The 16,960-nt window shown below is 45.1% G+C and overlaps 2 protein-coding genes across 6 annotated transcripts; one reads left to right on the top strand and one right to left on the bottom strand.

Annotated features, from left to right (window-relative positions):
* Nucleotides 1-1,711: 1,711 nt before the first annotated feature.
* LOC133483832 (myb-related transcription factor, partner of profilin-like) lies at nt 1,712-4,828 on the bottom strand. Its single transcript, XM_061785632.1, has 3 exons — nt 4,290-4,828; nt 3,445-3,483; nt 1,712-2,331 (listed from the first exon to the last, which is right to left on the bottom strand). Exons 1-3 carry the CDS (start codon nt 4,708-4,710, stop codon nt 1,901-1,903), a joined length of 891 nt encoding a protein of 296 aa, XP_061641616.1. The 5' UTR covers nt 4,711-4,828; the 3' UTR covers nt 1,712-1,900.
* A 1,017-nt stretch (nt 4,829-5,845) lies between these two features.
* On the top strand, nt 5,846-16,345 carry pank4 (pantothenate kinase 4 (inactive)). Of its 5 annotated transcripts, none has more exons than XM_061785393.1 (19): nt 5,859-6,035; nt 6,371-6,453; nt 7,016-7,224; nt 7,476-7,659; nt 8,401-8,493; nt 9,003-9,156; nt 9,219-9,400; nt 9,486-9,567; nt 10,159-10,259; nt 11,255-11,410; nt 12,267-12,379; nt 12,447-12,534; nt 12,626-12,777; nt 13,178-13,233; nt 13,314-13,363; nt 13,482-13,586; nt 14,394-14,494; nt 14,569-14,637; nt 15,480-16,345. In XM_061785393.1, the coding sequence occupies exons 1-19, from the start codon at nt 5,894-5,896 to the stop codon at nt 15,712-15,714; spliced, it is 2,355 nt and encodes a 784-aa protein (XP_061641377.1). In that variant the 5' UTR covers nt 5,859-5,893; the 3' UTR covers nt 15,715-16,345. The 5 variants fall into 5 exon arrangements, 3 of the variants coding, with proteins under 3 accessions (XP_061641379.1, XP_061641377.1, XP_061641378.1); XM_061785394.1 differs by having other exon boundaries at nt 5,860-6,023; XR_009790189.1 differs by lacking the exons at nt 14,569-14,637; nt 15,480-16,345 and having other exon boundaries at nt 5,847-6,035; nt 13,089-13,233; nt 13,516-13,586; nt 14,394-14,462.
* Nucleotides 16,346-16,960: the final 615 nt, after the last annotated feature.

The raw sequence follows: 16,960 nt of genomic DNA, 5'->3' as shown, positions 1-16,960 counted from the left end.
TAATCAGATTCAAAATACAAATTCAATTGCCGCCGCATTATTCAAAAGCAGGGCAATATTTCAAATTGACCAAAATAAATTGATTGTGATGTTGCTATCAATAAAAAAAAAAAAAGATGTTAATTGTTGCGCCTCTAGTCGGGTTCCATGTGTGTCATTTGTGCATTACAAAAAAAAAAAAAATCATAAATCATAATGCAATCAGTTGTATTGAACCAACAGCGGCTCTTTCGGTAACCACGCAAGATGCAGTCACAATCTTTGGCCCAATTCCTTTCTCTTCTCTTTGCAAGCATCAGGATGAAGAGGAGGAGGAGGGGGCGCACAAGTGGCTGTCGGTGGGCGGGGGGCCCTCTGCCCCGAATGACGGCGAATTAGCATTTAACGAGGCGCAGGCCCCCTGAGCGGGCGCCGGCCCCACCGTGTGAGGAGTGTGGGAACGTCGCGAGCGCACAAGTCTCAGTGCAGGCGGCCAGATTCACATCAGGACCCCCCCATCCAAAACAAATCGACCCCACTCCCACTCCCCTCCCATCCCTCAGGGGATTTGGCACACTTCATAAGGAGATTTTGTTGACGCCGTCCCCAGGCAGATGCTTTTACTTGCACTTATTTTATAGTCTTGTGCCTTTGAAAGGACTACTGAACATACACAAAGGGTCAAAAAAAATAATACAGACAAAAAAATAAAAATAAATACTGAATTAAATGAACAAATTTCGCTTTCTCTGTGGAATTGTTGCTGTGCTCGTTCCAAAGCAACTCCTGGGAATTAAAAAAAAAAAAAAAAAAAAAAACTTTGCTGTTGTGATGCAACATCGTGATCAGGATTATATGGCTACTTAATTATGTTTTTACATCCTAATATGCAGTCTCTCTTTTTTTACTCAGCTCGACAACCGCATTGCCAATTGTTTTTCTTTTTCTGCTCAATACTGCCCTCCAGTGTTTGATAGCATCTATCGCCCACCAATTAGGAAATACAGTACACTGCTGCAACACTATTTATTAGTTTTTTTAAGGGTCATTTTGCGAAAAATTAATCAGGCGTATGCTTTACAGCGAGAACGGGCATGCATTTTCTAACATACTTGCACGAGTATTTAAAAAATGATGCTGCAATATGCATCCCGTGAGCATTGTTTTAACTTTAAAATGAAACAAAACCGTCCATCCATCCATTTTCTGAGCCGCTTCTCCTCACTAGGGTCGCGGGCGTGCTGGAGCCTATCCCAGCTGTCATCGGGCAGGAGGCGGGGTACACCCTGAACTGGTTGCCAGCCAATCGCAGGGCACATAGAAACTAACAACCATTCGCACTCACAGTCATGCCTACGGGCAATTTAGAGTCTCCAATGAATGCATGTTTTTGGGATGTGGGAGGAAACCGGAGTGCCCGGAGAAAACCCACGCAGGCACGGGGAGAACATGCAAACTCCACACAGGTGGGGACGGGGATTGAACCCCGCACCTCAGAACTGTGAGGCTGACGCTCTAACCAGTCGGCCACCGTGCCGCCGAAACAAAACCGTATACAACTTATTTATTGAGAACACTTCAATCTCATATGTTTATATTTTAACATGCCGACTGACGTAAAAAAAAAAATAGCATGCAGCAAATATGCAAAACTTAAAAACACCACAAAAGAAATTTCAAATATAATCAGTAGAGTGAAATTGTTTGAATGCTAAGAAAAATGAAGCAAACAGAATATTGCTTATTTATTGATAAGGCTTCAATCGCTTTCGAACTAGAATGGGCATGCATTTTGAGATACTAGCGCTGCATCTTTGCCCGTGTAGCCTTTTGAAATGATGTTGTGAATGAGCAACGAGTTCAGAAAATATAGGAGTCTCATGACTGGTGAGTCAACATGTGAGGACAAATGTCATTGTTTTTATTTATCAATAATTAGCCTCACAATTTCCCCCCGCTCCTCTTCCCACTCCCCCCCGTCTGCCCAGTCTTCTTCGCAGAGGCCGCCCGGGCCGGCCCGCTGGCCGGGCGCCGGCTGCGGCGCGAGCCGCTCCGCGGCGTCGGCGATCCGCCGGAGGCTGCCGTTGATGGACGCGAGCAGCGGGAGGACGCCGCTCTGGAGGCTCCGCAGGTGGCTGTTGAGCGTGCTGAGCTCCCGCTCCAGCATCTCAAACCCGCCTCGCTGGAGATCCAGGAACGGCCGGTCCCCCCGCTCTCGCGCCCGTCTTCGGCCGGCCGGCCGCCGGTCGGGTGCGTCCCCGCCGCCGTCCGCCAGCTCCTCGCCGCTTCCGTCGACGCCCACGTCGTCTTCGTGCTCCTCCGCCTCCTCGGCCGCCGGCGCTCGGGACGCAGCTGGCGCAATGCGTGACGACACGTTCAGCAAAAAGATCTGCCAACTTGCTCGGTGTGCTATTCGTGATGTGCCTATAAAGCTCATTGTTTATTTAGATGGCCGCGTTCGCCGCGTCGTCACCAAATGCTCACGTGGCCGACCGCGAGTCACCGGGTCAGTCACGCCGACTTGCGTCGATTAATAACGGTAGTGTCGCGCTGCGTTACGTTACATACGCATTCTATAAGAACGATCCTACGAGCTTTTGCCGCATACCGAAGAAACCCGAAGCTCATCGGAAGCTTCGGATCGTGCCGCCATTGCGCGAGTAACGCGACACGAGTGGAACTACAGTGGCAGGAAAAAGTATGTGAACCCTTTGGAATTTCTTCCTAAAATGTGGTCTGACCTTCATCGACATCACAGAATGAACAAACACATTCTGCTTAAACTAATACTACACAAACTAGTATATGCACCGACCGACCATGTTTGTTTTGGGCAGTTTTGTATAACGGTAAGAAATAAACCTTTATAAGACTTTATTTTGCAATATAATATTACGATATTAGGTCTCGCATTGCTCCTATTTAAACTTGATATTTTTTTTCAAATTTGACGCAGAGGAAATGAAAGATGAATCCCACGTTTGCTAATATCTTTACAGTTCACGCCCAAATATTTGCCTGCGCTACGTTTGGCGCTATTAGCAACTAATAGGAGAGGACACAATGCTGATTAAGCCCATCAGCTCCTCTAAAATCTTTCTGTATTTTTCAGTATTTGATCTTCTATATTTCGTGTCGACCGGCGAGATTCCTGCGCTGGCCCACTTGGCGACGCGCCGCGAATGACGCATTTTACCTAGCAGTGGGCAGAACGCGGCTCCATGTCTCCCGTTTGTAAGAAGCCCAATATTGATCTGATTTATGATGATCTGATTTTGATTTGGCTATTTTGTGTTCCTGTAGCAGAAAATAATCGCACAATGATTACCGTGTAAACGAAAACAATAACTGGCTCGAACGAACGCAACGCGTCTTCCCAAGGATTGTTTAGCTGCCCAAACAATGTGCCTGATGTCAAATACACACGTTACAATGCAGCACTAATAGGGACTTGACAACAATTACCTGGTTCGAAGAATCCATCTTTTTTCCCCACCGGCTGTCCTTCAAAACAGAATAAAAGCATTGTAGAATCACATACAAGTGGCGTGAAATGCATAGCCTACATCGTAGCGACGCGACGCCTCTGTCGTTGTTATGCAGCGTTGTCGATCAAATATATCCGGCCGATTGGATGCATTTGGGACCCATTTGTCCGTAACTGCGTATTGGAGGCAAAACGTGGGTGCCACTGTTGTACAGAAGCTTTGCCACTGGCTAAAAACGCTTAACATAAAAGCTTAACATTGCTTGATGTCCAAAAACTGTAATCGATTGTCACCAAACTTTGGGGGAACATCTCGATTTATGCCCACTTCAACCTCTGAAAAAAATCTGAAAGATTACGCCAATATTTTGGATTTCGTGGACATGAAGGGTTTTCCTCTCCATAGGCGCTCACTATAGAGAAAAAGCTTAACGTCACTTAATGTCACAAAAATATTTGAACGCCTGCAACCAATATTTAGGATTTTATGGACACTAAACGCTTATAGCCTATAAAAGCCAAAATATTGAGCGTTCTGATATTTTCAGAAGCTGAAGCAGGCGCAGTCCCCTACGTCATATTGAAGCGACGGTTTCTGTTGTTGTAATACTGAATTCCAGCCTATCGGGGGCGACAGAACTTACGTATTGCAGTTTTACGCGTTTTAGACTGTCCCGAAGCTCGCTGCACATCTTTGCTTGGCATCAGCAGGCACAAACTTACAACGTGCGACAAAAAGCCAAGGAAACTAGCCGATTAGTTTCTGCCAATGCAATGCCGTACTATCAAATTGTGCTCATCGAGGAGGGTTCCGACGAGTTACCAGATATGCCGACCTCCACGCCGCCAAATCCTTCTCGGCTCACGGTGGGGATGGAAGCCACGAGCTCCTCGAGGGGGCTGAGGGAGGTGGTCGCCGCGGCCCCCCCGCGCGTCCCCTGCTGCTCTTTGCGGATACAACAAAGTTTATTTTTGGCCCTCCGTCTCACATCATTGAAGCGCTTCTTGTACTGGGCTGCCGTTCTCAGCAAGCCGTGGTTCGATTCGTTCAAAATGCTCGTGATCTCCTTCCAAGCCAACTTTACATCATCCGGCCGCGGAGCTCTGCTTGCGGTTCCGTACAAACGTTCTTTGCGCGCCTCCACCTCCCGGATGAGCAAATCGGTCTCTTCCTGGGAAAAATTGGGCTGTCTGCGCTCCGTCATGTCGAGACTTCGTGTCAGGGGGCGACTTGCGCGCCGCATTGAAATGAGAACGAGCGGTGTCGCTTTGTCTTCATCGTCTTCTTCTTCTTCTTCGCCCTGCTTCTTCTTCTTCTTTTTCCTGCTTCTTCTTCTTCTTCTTCTTCTTTCTTTCCCCTTCCGCTGATGGCTTCTTCTTCGATGGTGCTAAACGGCGTTTGGCATCCGTTGTGTTGCATTAACGCCATCTAGCGGTTGCTTCGCTGCCTTGATTCATTTCCGAGCGCCACTTCTAGATGTCCCCCCCCCCCCCCCCCAAAACGGTGCATTAAAACCATGGATCATTATTTTGAAATTAACCGTATATTTGTTCCTTACACAAATAGTAAACGGATAACAAAACATGATGAACTATAAATACATAATAACAATGTGTTTGTTGCATTATATGTGTACAGCATGTGGAAAACATGATAGCATGTAGACCTAATGAGAAATATGCACAAAAATATGCACAATTTACACAATATCGCTTCATGTGAGAAACCAGATAAGTGAATGTTCGATTAAAAATGTCCACAATTATAAAGATGAAACTGTTCAAACGAAAATGTTCTTTTATGTCTTCAAAAGTGTTAAAATCTCAGACAAAATAATACAGTGCACGCACGGTGGCGCTTCAAGGTCATATTTGGAAAAATATGTCACGTTTGTGACTACATCAGAATGGCACATGACCAGAGAGAGCCAATCGGTTGGCTTTAGAAGGAGGAAGTGATGTGAGAGAAAAATAAATCTTTTCAAATATAACTCAAACTGTAATCATGGAAATTTTCAAATGCAACTGTTATTTAATGACACATTTTCTCCCAGTAATGTAATGGATTACAATAGGTGTAAATGGTGTAATTAAATTACATAATCTCGTTGTAATTAGTTACTCCCCCAACACTGCAAGTCCAGTACTATTTAGGATATATAATTGCACTTCCCTTTATTCCCCACTGTATCGATAGCTGTGTAATATAACATAATTAACAGCATTATTCAATAATTTCAATTATAATTCATAACACTTTTGTGTTTACCATTTTCAAGTATTTGTAATTTAAGTGTACGTACGCACTGTTGGGACTATTTTTCCATCTTGAGCGGCAGTGTTCGGGACCTCGCCCACCAAACCCTGCGGGCTCGCTGATTGGCCAGATGGACGCATGTCCTTCTCGACGTCATCACGTCGTCGACTATGGCGGAATGTAGCCAAGTTGACAGAAGCGACGCCAGCCGTCATCATACCATGGATAAAAGCATCACTCTGCCTCCAGACGAAATATTCCGAAACTTGGAGAACGCCAAGCGCTTCGCCATAGACATAGGTACCCGAAAAGGTGGACGTTTACTTTCACGTTTAACGCTATTCGGCTAAAAGAAATTGAGCAAAATAGCAAATGGTGTTGCGTTCACGGACCGAGGGCACAAGTGAAAGTCAGTGTGACAGCAGGCTGCTTTTTAACACAACAATCTCCCCACCAGATAACATCAAGATGCTTCTTTTCAATCTCACTAACACGACCAATTTGTCCGATAATCCAAACAATCTCGGCACAAGCGCGGAGGTTAGCAGCTCAAGCTAGTAGCTGTGTTGTTTACGTTGCCGATTCCATTTTTTCGACTTCAGCGATTGCATGAATTTCTGCCTTTTTTATTCTTTTTCTCCATACAGGTGGGTCTCTCACCAAACTTGCTTACTATTCCACAGTTCAGCACAAAGTGGCCAAAGTTCGCTCCTTCGACCACTCTGCCAAGGTAACTCATGTTTTGCTTTTTTTTTTTTTTTTTTTTTTTTTTTTTTTTTTGCACCATCAAACTTTATTAGCGTTGACCTCACATTTGCCTTCATGGCTGACATCATTGTTGTGCTGGGAATGTATCGCAAAGATTCCTGTGTGTATTTACATGTATGTATTTATCAATAATGTATGTAATATGCTTCAACGGGTGTTTAAACTGAACTTTGTTGTTTTAACCGTTTCTCACTGGTGATGGTAAATCGTGGTTAAGGTTTGAAGCAAGGAATAGGGTTTGAAAACGGCATAAAAGCCTCAAGTTACATTTTCAAAGTTGGGCTTAAATTTATGGGTTCAAATGAGGGTTTTATGACAGTGTTAAGGTTACAAAGTACGTTTTGAAGACAGCAATAGGGTTTCATTTTAGGGTCCATGGTTAGGGTTTCAAGCCGGGTGTAAGATGTCAAAATCCAGACATCGTTATGGTATGAGGGGTGAGGATTCTGTCAATCACAATAATGATAAAGCTGTTAGGAACAGCGTGATGGACACACGAGGTCACGTGGGTGTTTGTCGCCCAGGAGGCGGCCGGCGACAAACTTTATGAGATCTCGGTTCAGGAGGAGGTGACGGCGCGCCTGCACTTCATCAAGTTCGAGAATGCCTACATCGAAACCTGCTTGGACTTCATCAAAGACCACCTGGTCAACACCGACACCAAAGTCATCAAGGCCACGGGCGGCGGGGCGCACAAATTCAAAGAACTGCTGGAGAAGAAGCTGAGACTCAAGTGAGTTAGTTTGGCGATAAGGAATATGATGTCGTAAGTAAAGACACTGTATGAAATTCCTGAGACATACAAGTGTTAAAAGAAGCTAATTGCTGCATGTTACAGTGCTAAATTGACTTTAATTGTAGGGTTTCAAGATTTGCTTTTGCTGAGTATTTTGGAAGTATGGTTTCAAGCCACGCTTCGGGTTTCAAATCGTCATGATGGAAAAATGCAGAGCAAAAGTCAAAAGTGTTCGTTTGTGTGGTGAGAGTGGACAAGGAGGACGAGATGACGTGTCTGATCAAGGGCTGCAACTTTGTGCTGAGGAACATCCCCCACGAGGCCTTCGTGTACGCCAAGCACGCCGACTCCGAGTTCCGCTTCCAGACCACGCAGCCGGACATCTTCCCCTACCTGCTCGTCAACATCGGCTCCGGCGTCTCCATCGTCAAGGTAGCAACGCGTCACTGCAAATTGTTTCAAGTGGAAATGAGCTTGAAACATGTGGAAATTGTTTAAGGGGAAAAAAAAAAAAAAAAAAAAAAAAAGTTGTTTTGAGGTGATAAGGCGTAATATAAGTGTAATCCAATAAGTTTTGACTAGAAAGACAAATATTCTTGGTCAACTTTGGCTTTTTTGCAGTGTTTACAACCTACAGTGCTACCTTGCTCAAATTTTTCAACTTTTTCCAGTTACGAGCTGTCACATGGGCAAATGTTTTTTTCCACCCCCTTTGTGTCGCAAGCCAAAATTTGAGTTGACGGTACTGTAACGCCCTCGCGTGTGGGCAAGGAGAGCCACAAAAACTGTCAAACACACAAATACAAAATGACGACGCTCGCAAGGAGCTGCTGTGGGCCACAGCTCACACGAAGATGCTCGCATGCACACTGCCAGCTCCTGATGTCACTCACAAGGCCACAGCCCTTAAAGGCACACAGAATGCATAGTAATTGGGTTTTATTAAACCCATTTATTTCTTTACATTCTCTTCCATTATGTCGTGTTGTGTGTTTTTTTAATATAATAGAGTGCTAGTTTGCTTTAAATATGAAAATATTTGGGAGGGCCTGGAACAGATGAATGGCTTTTCAATGAGGAAAAGATATTTGATGTGCAGTAATAAGTCAAGGCACCACTGTATCTGTGTTGAAATTTGTCACGTCCTTTCTTACTATCTCGTCTTGTTGACAGGTGGAATCGGAAGATAAATTTGAACGTATCGGAGGAAGCTCGATAGGCGGCGGGACGTTCTGGGGCCTTGGAGCCTTACTCACCAAAACAAAGGTATTTAGTTACCAAGATTTGTTTTCTCAACTCGACACCAGTGACAAGCGACCGGCAGCTAATCGGTCTAGCTAAGCCAGTGCTTCTCAAATAGTGGGGCGGGTGAGACCCTGCACAACATGATTTGCCGTACTCGAATAAAGTGTAATTGCACATCCACTGCAGTAGATGGCAGTCTATATCTCTTTCTTTTGCACTTTCTGCAATGTTTATAGGGATTAGATGAGATTAGCCTTTATATACAATGTTATATGGAGGTGTACTCGCGGGGGGCTGCAGGTGGGGGGGTTGCAAATAGTTTTTTTTAGCACTGAGCTAAGCTAACGTAACGGTCTACAGCAGGGCTGTCAAACTCATTTTTGCCAGTTTTGAAATCAGAAGCATATAAAAACTATTACATTTCTCTTCAAAGGGGGAATGGGTAACCAAAAAAATGCTTGCACATATCTCAGTGGTATTACACCAGAACCCAATGAGCAATTTTGATATGCTTTTTTCCCGTCCTGCAGAGGTTTGACGAGCTGCTCCAACTGGCCTCTAAGGGGCAGCACACCAGCGTGGACATGCTGGTCAAAGACATTTACGGAGGATCCTACGGCTCTCTGGGCCTCACCGGCGACCTGATTGCGAGCAGCTTCGGGAAGTCCGCCACCGCTGACAAAGGTGACGCACGGATTCGTTGTTTTACTCCAGGGCCCCTTTACCACTGCGTCGTACCGTTTCAGACTTCTCCAAAGAGGACATGGCCAAGAGTTTGCTGCACATGATCAGCAACGACATTGGGCAGCTGGCCTGCCTGTACGCCAAACTCCACCAGCTGTCGCGGGTCTACTTTGGCGGCTTCTTCATCAGGGGGCATCCGGTCACCATGCACACCATCACCTACAGCATCAACTTCTTCACCAAGGCAACGCTGACTTCGAGCAGATATTCAGATGCGGTTCAGTTCTGACTTTCATTGTTGGTGAAACGCTACTGTCAACTGCGTACAGGGGGAGGTGCAGGCCTTGTTCCTGAGACATGAAGGCTATCTGGGCGCCATCGGGGCTTTTCTCAAAGGAGCGGAGGAAGACAGTAAGAGCGAGACATCGGTTCTTGGTGTTGGAAATATTTCCTTTCTTTCGAGCATTTCTTGCAATTTCACGCCACACAGATGCTATTTTGGAAAACCCTTATCTTTCCCGCTCTAGCGTTAAAAAAACCAAAAACTGCTTCCTTTCTAGCTGGCTAGCTAGCGAGTGATATTTCGTCGGCTGGCTATTTGCGACACCGTGTTGGCTCATCTTTCTCTCACTCATTCTGCCGCGGTCGCCGTCCACCTCAGCGATGGCTCCCATTCGGCTAATGGACGCCTCCTGCGGCGATCACACAAATTTTATGCAGAGGTCCCGGTGGAGCTAGAACATCGTAAATACGCAGAAACTGTGCGCAGGAAGTCCAAATAGGGTCAGCCATAAAAAAACGGCTAAAAATCGCGAAATATATATATTTTTGAAGTAAATGCTGTGCGGCAGCAGAATAAAGTGAGTCGTATGTTATTTCTTGATTCGTTGTGAGGATTCAGCAATTCTGATTTGGCATTTGTGTTTTTTCGCTCCCCACCGATTGGTGCGTAGGCCTACTAATATATCGAACTAACTATCTAACTATATCTCTTTGATCCAGATCCGAACCAGTACAGCTGGGGGGAAAATTACGCGGGAAGCTCCGGCCTGATGAGTATTTCTCCGGATATGAATCCCACGCAACGTGCACGCAGCGGAACGGTGAGCCTATCGACACGCGTGAAACACGATCGTCATCCTCCCGTTTTCTTCCATGATATTTACTTTTAATCTTTACGTTTCATCTTTGATTGACTTTATCATGACATCACATCATCTTCTTTTTATTTCCTCCTCATCCTCCACACATTCTTCTGTCTCGTTAACCTTCAGTTTCCCGTAAGTACCCCCGTCTGGGCTCGCCCTCGTACGCTGCTGAGTCAACTTCTTGTACTTTGTGTTGTGCGCACGGTTTGAATTTGGCAGAAGATAATGTGACATCTTCCACTTTTATTGCCTTTTTATTGATAGTGAATATTGCGAGCGGCACGCGTGGTCCATGTAAAGCATCCGGCGTTAACATTTGAACATTTTCACCTATCGTTTGTTGTCGTTCGAATTTCAAAAGATAATGTCACGTGAATGAATTGATCACAAAACAAAAACTGTGTGGGCAATGCTTGAAGTAACATTTGAACATTTCTAATTGTCTCAGCAATGGCAAGAGATGTGAACCGCTACTGTAATAAAACCAGAATAAAGTAAAACTGCTCACCTTTTAAGAAAGACCTGGCAGACTCTTCAGGGAGAGGAAACAGGAAGCTGTTTTAAGAAAATCAAAAGAACCATTTTTTTTTTTTCCTCACAGCATTGATTTGCATCAGCTTCCACAAAAATAATACAAACAATACAATTTTATCTGGCGGCAAAATGGATGACCGGTAAGCACGGTTCCTCTCTTTTCGCAGCCATTTTGTTAGTGTAAGCAGTGCACGTCAGCGGGGATGTGCTTTAAAATACTGCCTCACAAAGAAAACAAGAAAAAAAAAGAGTTTTAAAACAATCGTCTTGACAAATAGCCAGACACTTTGCTATCTTGCAATAACTTTATGATTATCATCATACTTGTAATCTATCAGTGATGGCAAACCTCCGTAACATTTTGGTTTAATTAGAACGGTCTACTGTCGTTGGCTTTGTGTTCCCCGCCGTTCCAGTTCGACATGCTGGAGATGGACCGTCTGGAGAGGCAGCTGGTGAATCTCCACCTGCTGCAGGACCCGTCTTCCTACATCCCCGACACGGTGGACCTCACCGAGGACGCCCCGGCCCGTGAATACTGGTTGGACTGCTTCGAGGAGGCCCTAGACGGGGTGAGACTACACTTCAACGCAACACAGTGGGCCCACACATTCACAATATAGTGTTCCTCCACATAGTCACACTTTGGCATTCTCAAATTTTTTATTTTCCTGCGAACCTATCTTTCGTTATTTGTTGAGAAGCTCGACTATAGGCTGCTTTTGTGCTCAATAAAATTATTACTCTGGTTCCATCTTGGTGTTGTTGTTAGGTTCACGTCATTGACAGTGTCGGGGGGGGGGTCCTTGAACGCACCTCATGCACAGTCAAAAGTGAAAGTATGTTTCTGCTTAGCTCCAGATGCAGCTACTAGTAGCCAGTGTAGTCTACTTTACTGTTGCAATTGGCCTGTATTCCTTAAATCCTGTTTGGATTGAATCGAACGACTGAACTCGGTTGTTTATGTAATGGTGTTGATGCTTTATGATCCTCTCGTTTTAAGTGCTTTGCCTCCATTTTGTGGCCTCTATACAAAATTACAAACTGTTTTTAGAGGGGATCGTAATTAAGAGTAAGAAGAAGAGGCAGAGAAGGTCCCCAACTTAGCTCCAGTAATAGTCATTGTTCCCAGAGAATATATGCCAGTGAGTATTGTTGTATGCACTTTGTATGTTATCGCGTCGTGCGTTAAAGTAGGAGTTGTTTGAATGTTTGTAGTTACCGTAACATCTATGCTAATTCCCATTAGCCCGTCTTAGGCATTTTACATTATATGTTAGCATTAAGCTCAGGGGCTTTTATTATTATATCACAGATTTTCCACATATTTGCAGGTGTGTCTGGATTGTATCCCCCCCCGCAATTAAAAGGTTTAACTGTAAAAAGAAGCCGTGTGTACACGTGACGGGTTCTTGTGGTTCCGCATAGGTGGTAAAGCGGGCAGTGGCCAGCCAGCCCGACATGGCCGAGTCGGTGGAGCGGGCCGAGAAGTTCCGTCACAAGTACAGACACAAGCTTCAGACCCTGCGCCACCAACCCTTGTAAGAAACCACTACGGCACTCCGGTTTTGTTTATGGCTAACGTCGCATGCTTCTCTTGTCACCCAGCGCTTACGGATCTCTGACGGTCAGAAGTCTTTTAGACACGAGGGAGCACTGTTTAAACGAGTTCAACTTTCCCGACCCCTACTCCAAGGTTTGACTGCAATTTGCTCTCTTTTTAAAAATGTTTTCCTCTCTCCTCGATCTTCTGCACATGTCTTCCTTGTGTGTGTGTGTGTTTCCAGATCAAACAGAAGGAGAACGACGGAGCTCTCAAGTACTACCTGAAGGCCGTCCGGTCTCTGGAGGCGCTGGGCTGGGAGGAAAGACACTTTGCGCTGGTCCGGGGCGTCCTGGCCGGGAATGTCTTCGACTGGGGAGCCAAGGCCGTGTCCGAGTGAGTCCATTCAAAACGGTTCTTCTGTTGATTCACCACCATACCCGAACAGTGGTACTGCTTGCTCAGCTAGTTTTGTTGTTGTTGTTGTTGTTGTTGTTGTCTTGAGTTGTGAGCAGAAATTTGGTTATGAGCGCAAGATACACTTCACAACAAGCAGCAGTTTGCAGGATAGTAACAATTCCGTATTTTACACCCTTCCTTTATATACGGTCCCTTCTTCAACTTTACTTTAGTTTCTATAGTGCAGTGTTGTTGTTTTTTTTAAACTGAATTGTGTTTCATTATACTGTATATATATTTCCATGCAGCTCTTGTACTGGATCGCGGACTGTGCAGGCGTACCGAATGACGTGTCACTTAAAACTCTCCAAATTGTCTTTTCCCTCGTCACGCGCAGCGTCCTGGAATCAGACCCCGAGTTTGGCTTTGAGGAAGCAAAAAGGCAGCTGGAAGGTAGTAAGGCAACAGAGAAAGACACGAAAAAGTCGTCATGTACCGTCAAACTTCATTTCTTCGTGTCTTCCTCCCTTCAGAGCGGCCGTGGCTCGTGGATTCGTACGACCAATGGCTCCAGAGGCTTAAGGTCAATTGTTTGTCGTAACGCAACGTCCTCGTCACACTTCTTCTGTCCTGTCTGCTTTTTTTTTTACTTGCTCGCCGATGAGTGCTTGAATGCCGTCCTACCTGGTTGTGTCTTACAGGGCCGTCCTCACAAGTGTGCCTTGTTTTTCGTAGATAATAGCGGCGTAGACATCATTCTAGGAGTGATGCCTTTTGTCAGGGAGCTTCTCTCTCGGGGAACGGAGGTAAGACCAAGACGACGGGCTGCACGGACAAAAGCATCAGGACACACCTCCTAATCGCTCAGGCCTTGATTTACTGGATATGCATTTTTGGAACGATATTAAACCTTATTACCAGTATTTTCCAATTTATGTAGCAAAACCCAAAGAGAATTTCACATTGTATATTGAAAACACACCACATGGCTTTGCTTTAGTAAAGTCCGTTTAGCCTAATGCTAATCAAACAATAGCCAAATTCATAGACAGGTGTCATGGTGTTAAAACCCTTGAAGTAATGAAGATTTAAACACAAAGTAGAGCAACACATGTAGACAGATAATATAACAATGCTCACAGTCGTATTTCTTTATCCTCTGCGGAGAATGACGAATAGGAATGCGGCTTACTGAGGAGTGACCGTCCCAATTTATAGGGTGTATGTCCGTATTATACTGCCCCCAGGTGGCCAAGGCGCGCACACCAGAAGGAACAGCACAATGATCATTGAATTGAAGCGCAAAAAGTAGCAAACGGTTCACCTTTTGTGGGTTCAGTGCATCTCAGATTGTTCTTGAAAAAGGTGTACTTCAGTTGTAATCTGAAATGTAACGTTTAATGTAACGGTACATTTTCACCGCTCACCTGCGAGAATTATGACGTCCTCGCGGGCCCATATTGATAGAAAATCCAAAGTATTGGGGATTGCGTACTGATATTTGCAGAACTTGAAGTGGGCATAGGTAGAGTTTTGTGAACTTAAGATTGACTGTCCCCGACAAATGACATCACATCTATTCGCAACTGTTGTTTATCGTTTCCCTGGCGCAGGTGGTGCTGGCCAGCAACTCTGGTCCGGCTCTAAACGACGTCACGAACGGCGAGCTGCAGATTCTGACGGAACGAATCGCCGCCATGGATCCGGTCATTCAGTGAGCACCGGCGAAGACGCCGTTCAACTCTTCGTCTCTTCACTTTGAGATCAGCAGCTTGTGATCTTGTGCAGGGCGGGGCTGAGGGACGACAGGTTGACCTTAATTCAGAGCGGTTCCAGTTCTCCCTGCCTGGATCTGAGGTAGGTCGGCGGGTCGGTAGGGACGCCATTCGCGGCGTAACTCACCATTTTAACCATCCTGTTGTGCTAAAACTAAAATGCAATCAAAGAAAGGACCTATTTCTGTTTTTTTTTTTTTTGTTATTCTGCACCCCAAAAATAATATTATTATTATTATTATTATTCACCCCTCGTATGTTGTCCTCCTTCCACATTTCTCAACAGATTTAAACCTTACAAACGTCAAAATATTCAGCTGATTTTTTTACCCTTTTAAAAAAGTAATTTTGATGTGGGATGGTGAATTCACTATTGCTGTAATAATCATTGTTACGCCTGATATACAGCGGGTTGATGAAAGGAAGTATTGACCCCTCCTGTTATATTGCAGCTCGGAAACAGCAGTGATGCTCCCGGGTCAATTTGACACAGGTTATATTTATTTAGCCCAAAAAGTAAAAAAAAAAAAAAAATAATAATAATAATCTCATTATGAAATGAACTTGTCAAATTAATTTACGTGATCTATGATGATTACTTATTTAAGCCAAGCAGAAGTTTCAAACATAAAAACAACATTTAACTTCTTTTTTTTTTAATGGGTCAATTTGACCCGGAACACAAGGAGGGCTAATCGTACTTTATAAGAATACAGTGGAACTGCTAAGGTTGAACTCAAGTTGTTTTGAGTTTTCCGCATCGTTTTTCCCGTTGGAAATGAGGCCAACTGTCAACATCATAAAACCTTTTAGTCACTTAACTGTCCAGTTTAAAAACATCAAATAAAGTACGCTAACCACTGGCAAAATGAAGGTGAAAACAGTCAACCACTCAAATCGTATTTTGTGGCGTGTGGCCTCCAGCCGCCTGGACAAAGTCCTGGCCATGGTGGTGCGCGAGCGGCACACGGACCTGGTGATCATCGAGGGCATGGGCCGGGCCATCCACACCAACTACTACGCCACGCTCACCTGCGAGAGCCTCAAGATGGCCGTCATCAAGAACTCCTGGCTGGCGGACCGGCTCGGCGGGAAACTCTTTAGTGTGGTCTTCAAGTACGAGGTGCCGCCCGCGGGAGCCCACGCCAACGCCGTGTGAGCGCCTGGAGGCTTTTTGGGACTGAACATAATGAATGTAAGGAGGATGAGTGAATGTTTTACAGGAGCAAGGAAGTATTACATTTATTTTAAAAGCATCATTGATTTTATTTCTTTGGTTCATTTACTCCACTTAGGCTGGATTTACGTCGCATGTTCAAGTGCCCAATTCTCATTGAATGCATTTTTTTTTTTCCCCGTGCCGTATTATCACCGTCAACCGCCGCAAATAATTGACGCCTCTCCAAAAAGGATCTGTAATTGCCTTTGGCTGCCACAAGATGGTGATAAAACACTTGCATAAAGCATTGACACCATGCTTCTAGAATGTACGCGATCATAAAGCCACGTTACATAAACGTTTTATTTTAGCTGGCTGGATTTTTTTGGGATTTTTGACACATCCCAGTTGTGTCGCTTGAGAGCAAAGAAATGGAAATTATTTCCACTTGAACCTTTCGGCGTAAATCCAGCCTTAGTGTCACTCAGGATTCGGGAAGTTTGCCTGTGAAGTCGCGTGCCACTTCCCCCCGCCCCCCCCCTACACACCCCTGTTGAATTGCCATGTTCTTGTGATGTAAAAAAATAAAAAAAAAATCCCACTCCTTTCATTGAAAGCGAGAACAATTGAAGGCCTTTATCGTGATTACAGTGCACCTGCACAGTTATGCCTCATTTGTTATTGTACTGATCTTTTTTTTCTTCAAAAGCCCCCCGCTCCCCAAAAAATGAAAAAAAAAAAAAGAACCCCCCCCCCCCCCCCCCCTCCCAAATCATCCTACTGTGTGCGTTTGTGAAAGCGGATCATAAAGGAGGCCTCCCGTGCCCGTGATCCGCCGGCCGTGTTCAAGCTTGACACGGCGCCACGTGAGGCGTTTGATGCCTGCTGAGGAGCTGCGGGCTACAAATGTACGAGGCGGCCCACCGGGGGGTCTTCGCTGCTATTCGTCTCGCTCCACGCTCACAAACGCGCGTGCGCGCGTGTGAATTCTGCCTGACAGAGGCGACGCTGTATTCAACCAAAACTTCCCACCAGGAGTGGGGGAGTACAGGATGTCTTTGTTTTGGAGTTGACAGTGCCTGACGTATTTGTTACACCTGTATCACGTGTTGAGAAGATAATAATGCACGTTGACTTGCCGCTACTGACGCAAACGACGCCAAAGGGTGAGTCATTTAGTTTCATGATGACACCAATTGCAAAAAGTCACAAGTAGGGAACATTTGCCGGTTAGTCACTGACATGT

The sequence above is a fragment of the Phyllopteryx taeniolatus genome, chromosome 9, assembly GCF_024500385.1.
Source record: "Phyllopteryx taeniolatus isolate TA_2022b chromosome 9, UOR_Ptae_1.2, whole genome shotgun sequence".
In the NCBI taxonomy this organism is placed as follows: Eukaryota; Metazoa; Chordata; class Actinopteri; order Syngnathiformes; family Syngnathidae; genus Phyllopteryx; species Phyllopteryx taeniolatus.
Note: the sequence above shows the minus strand (reverse complement) of the source record. Positions and strands in the feature narration are given on the sequence as shown.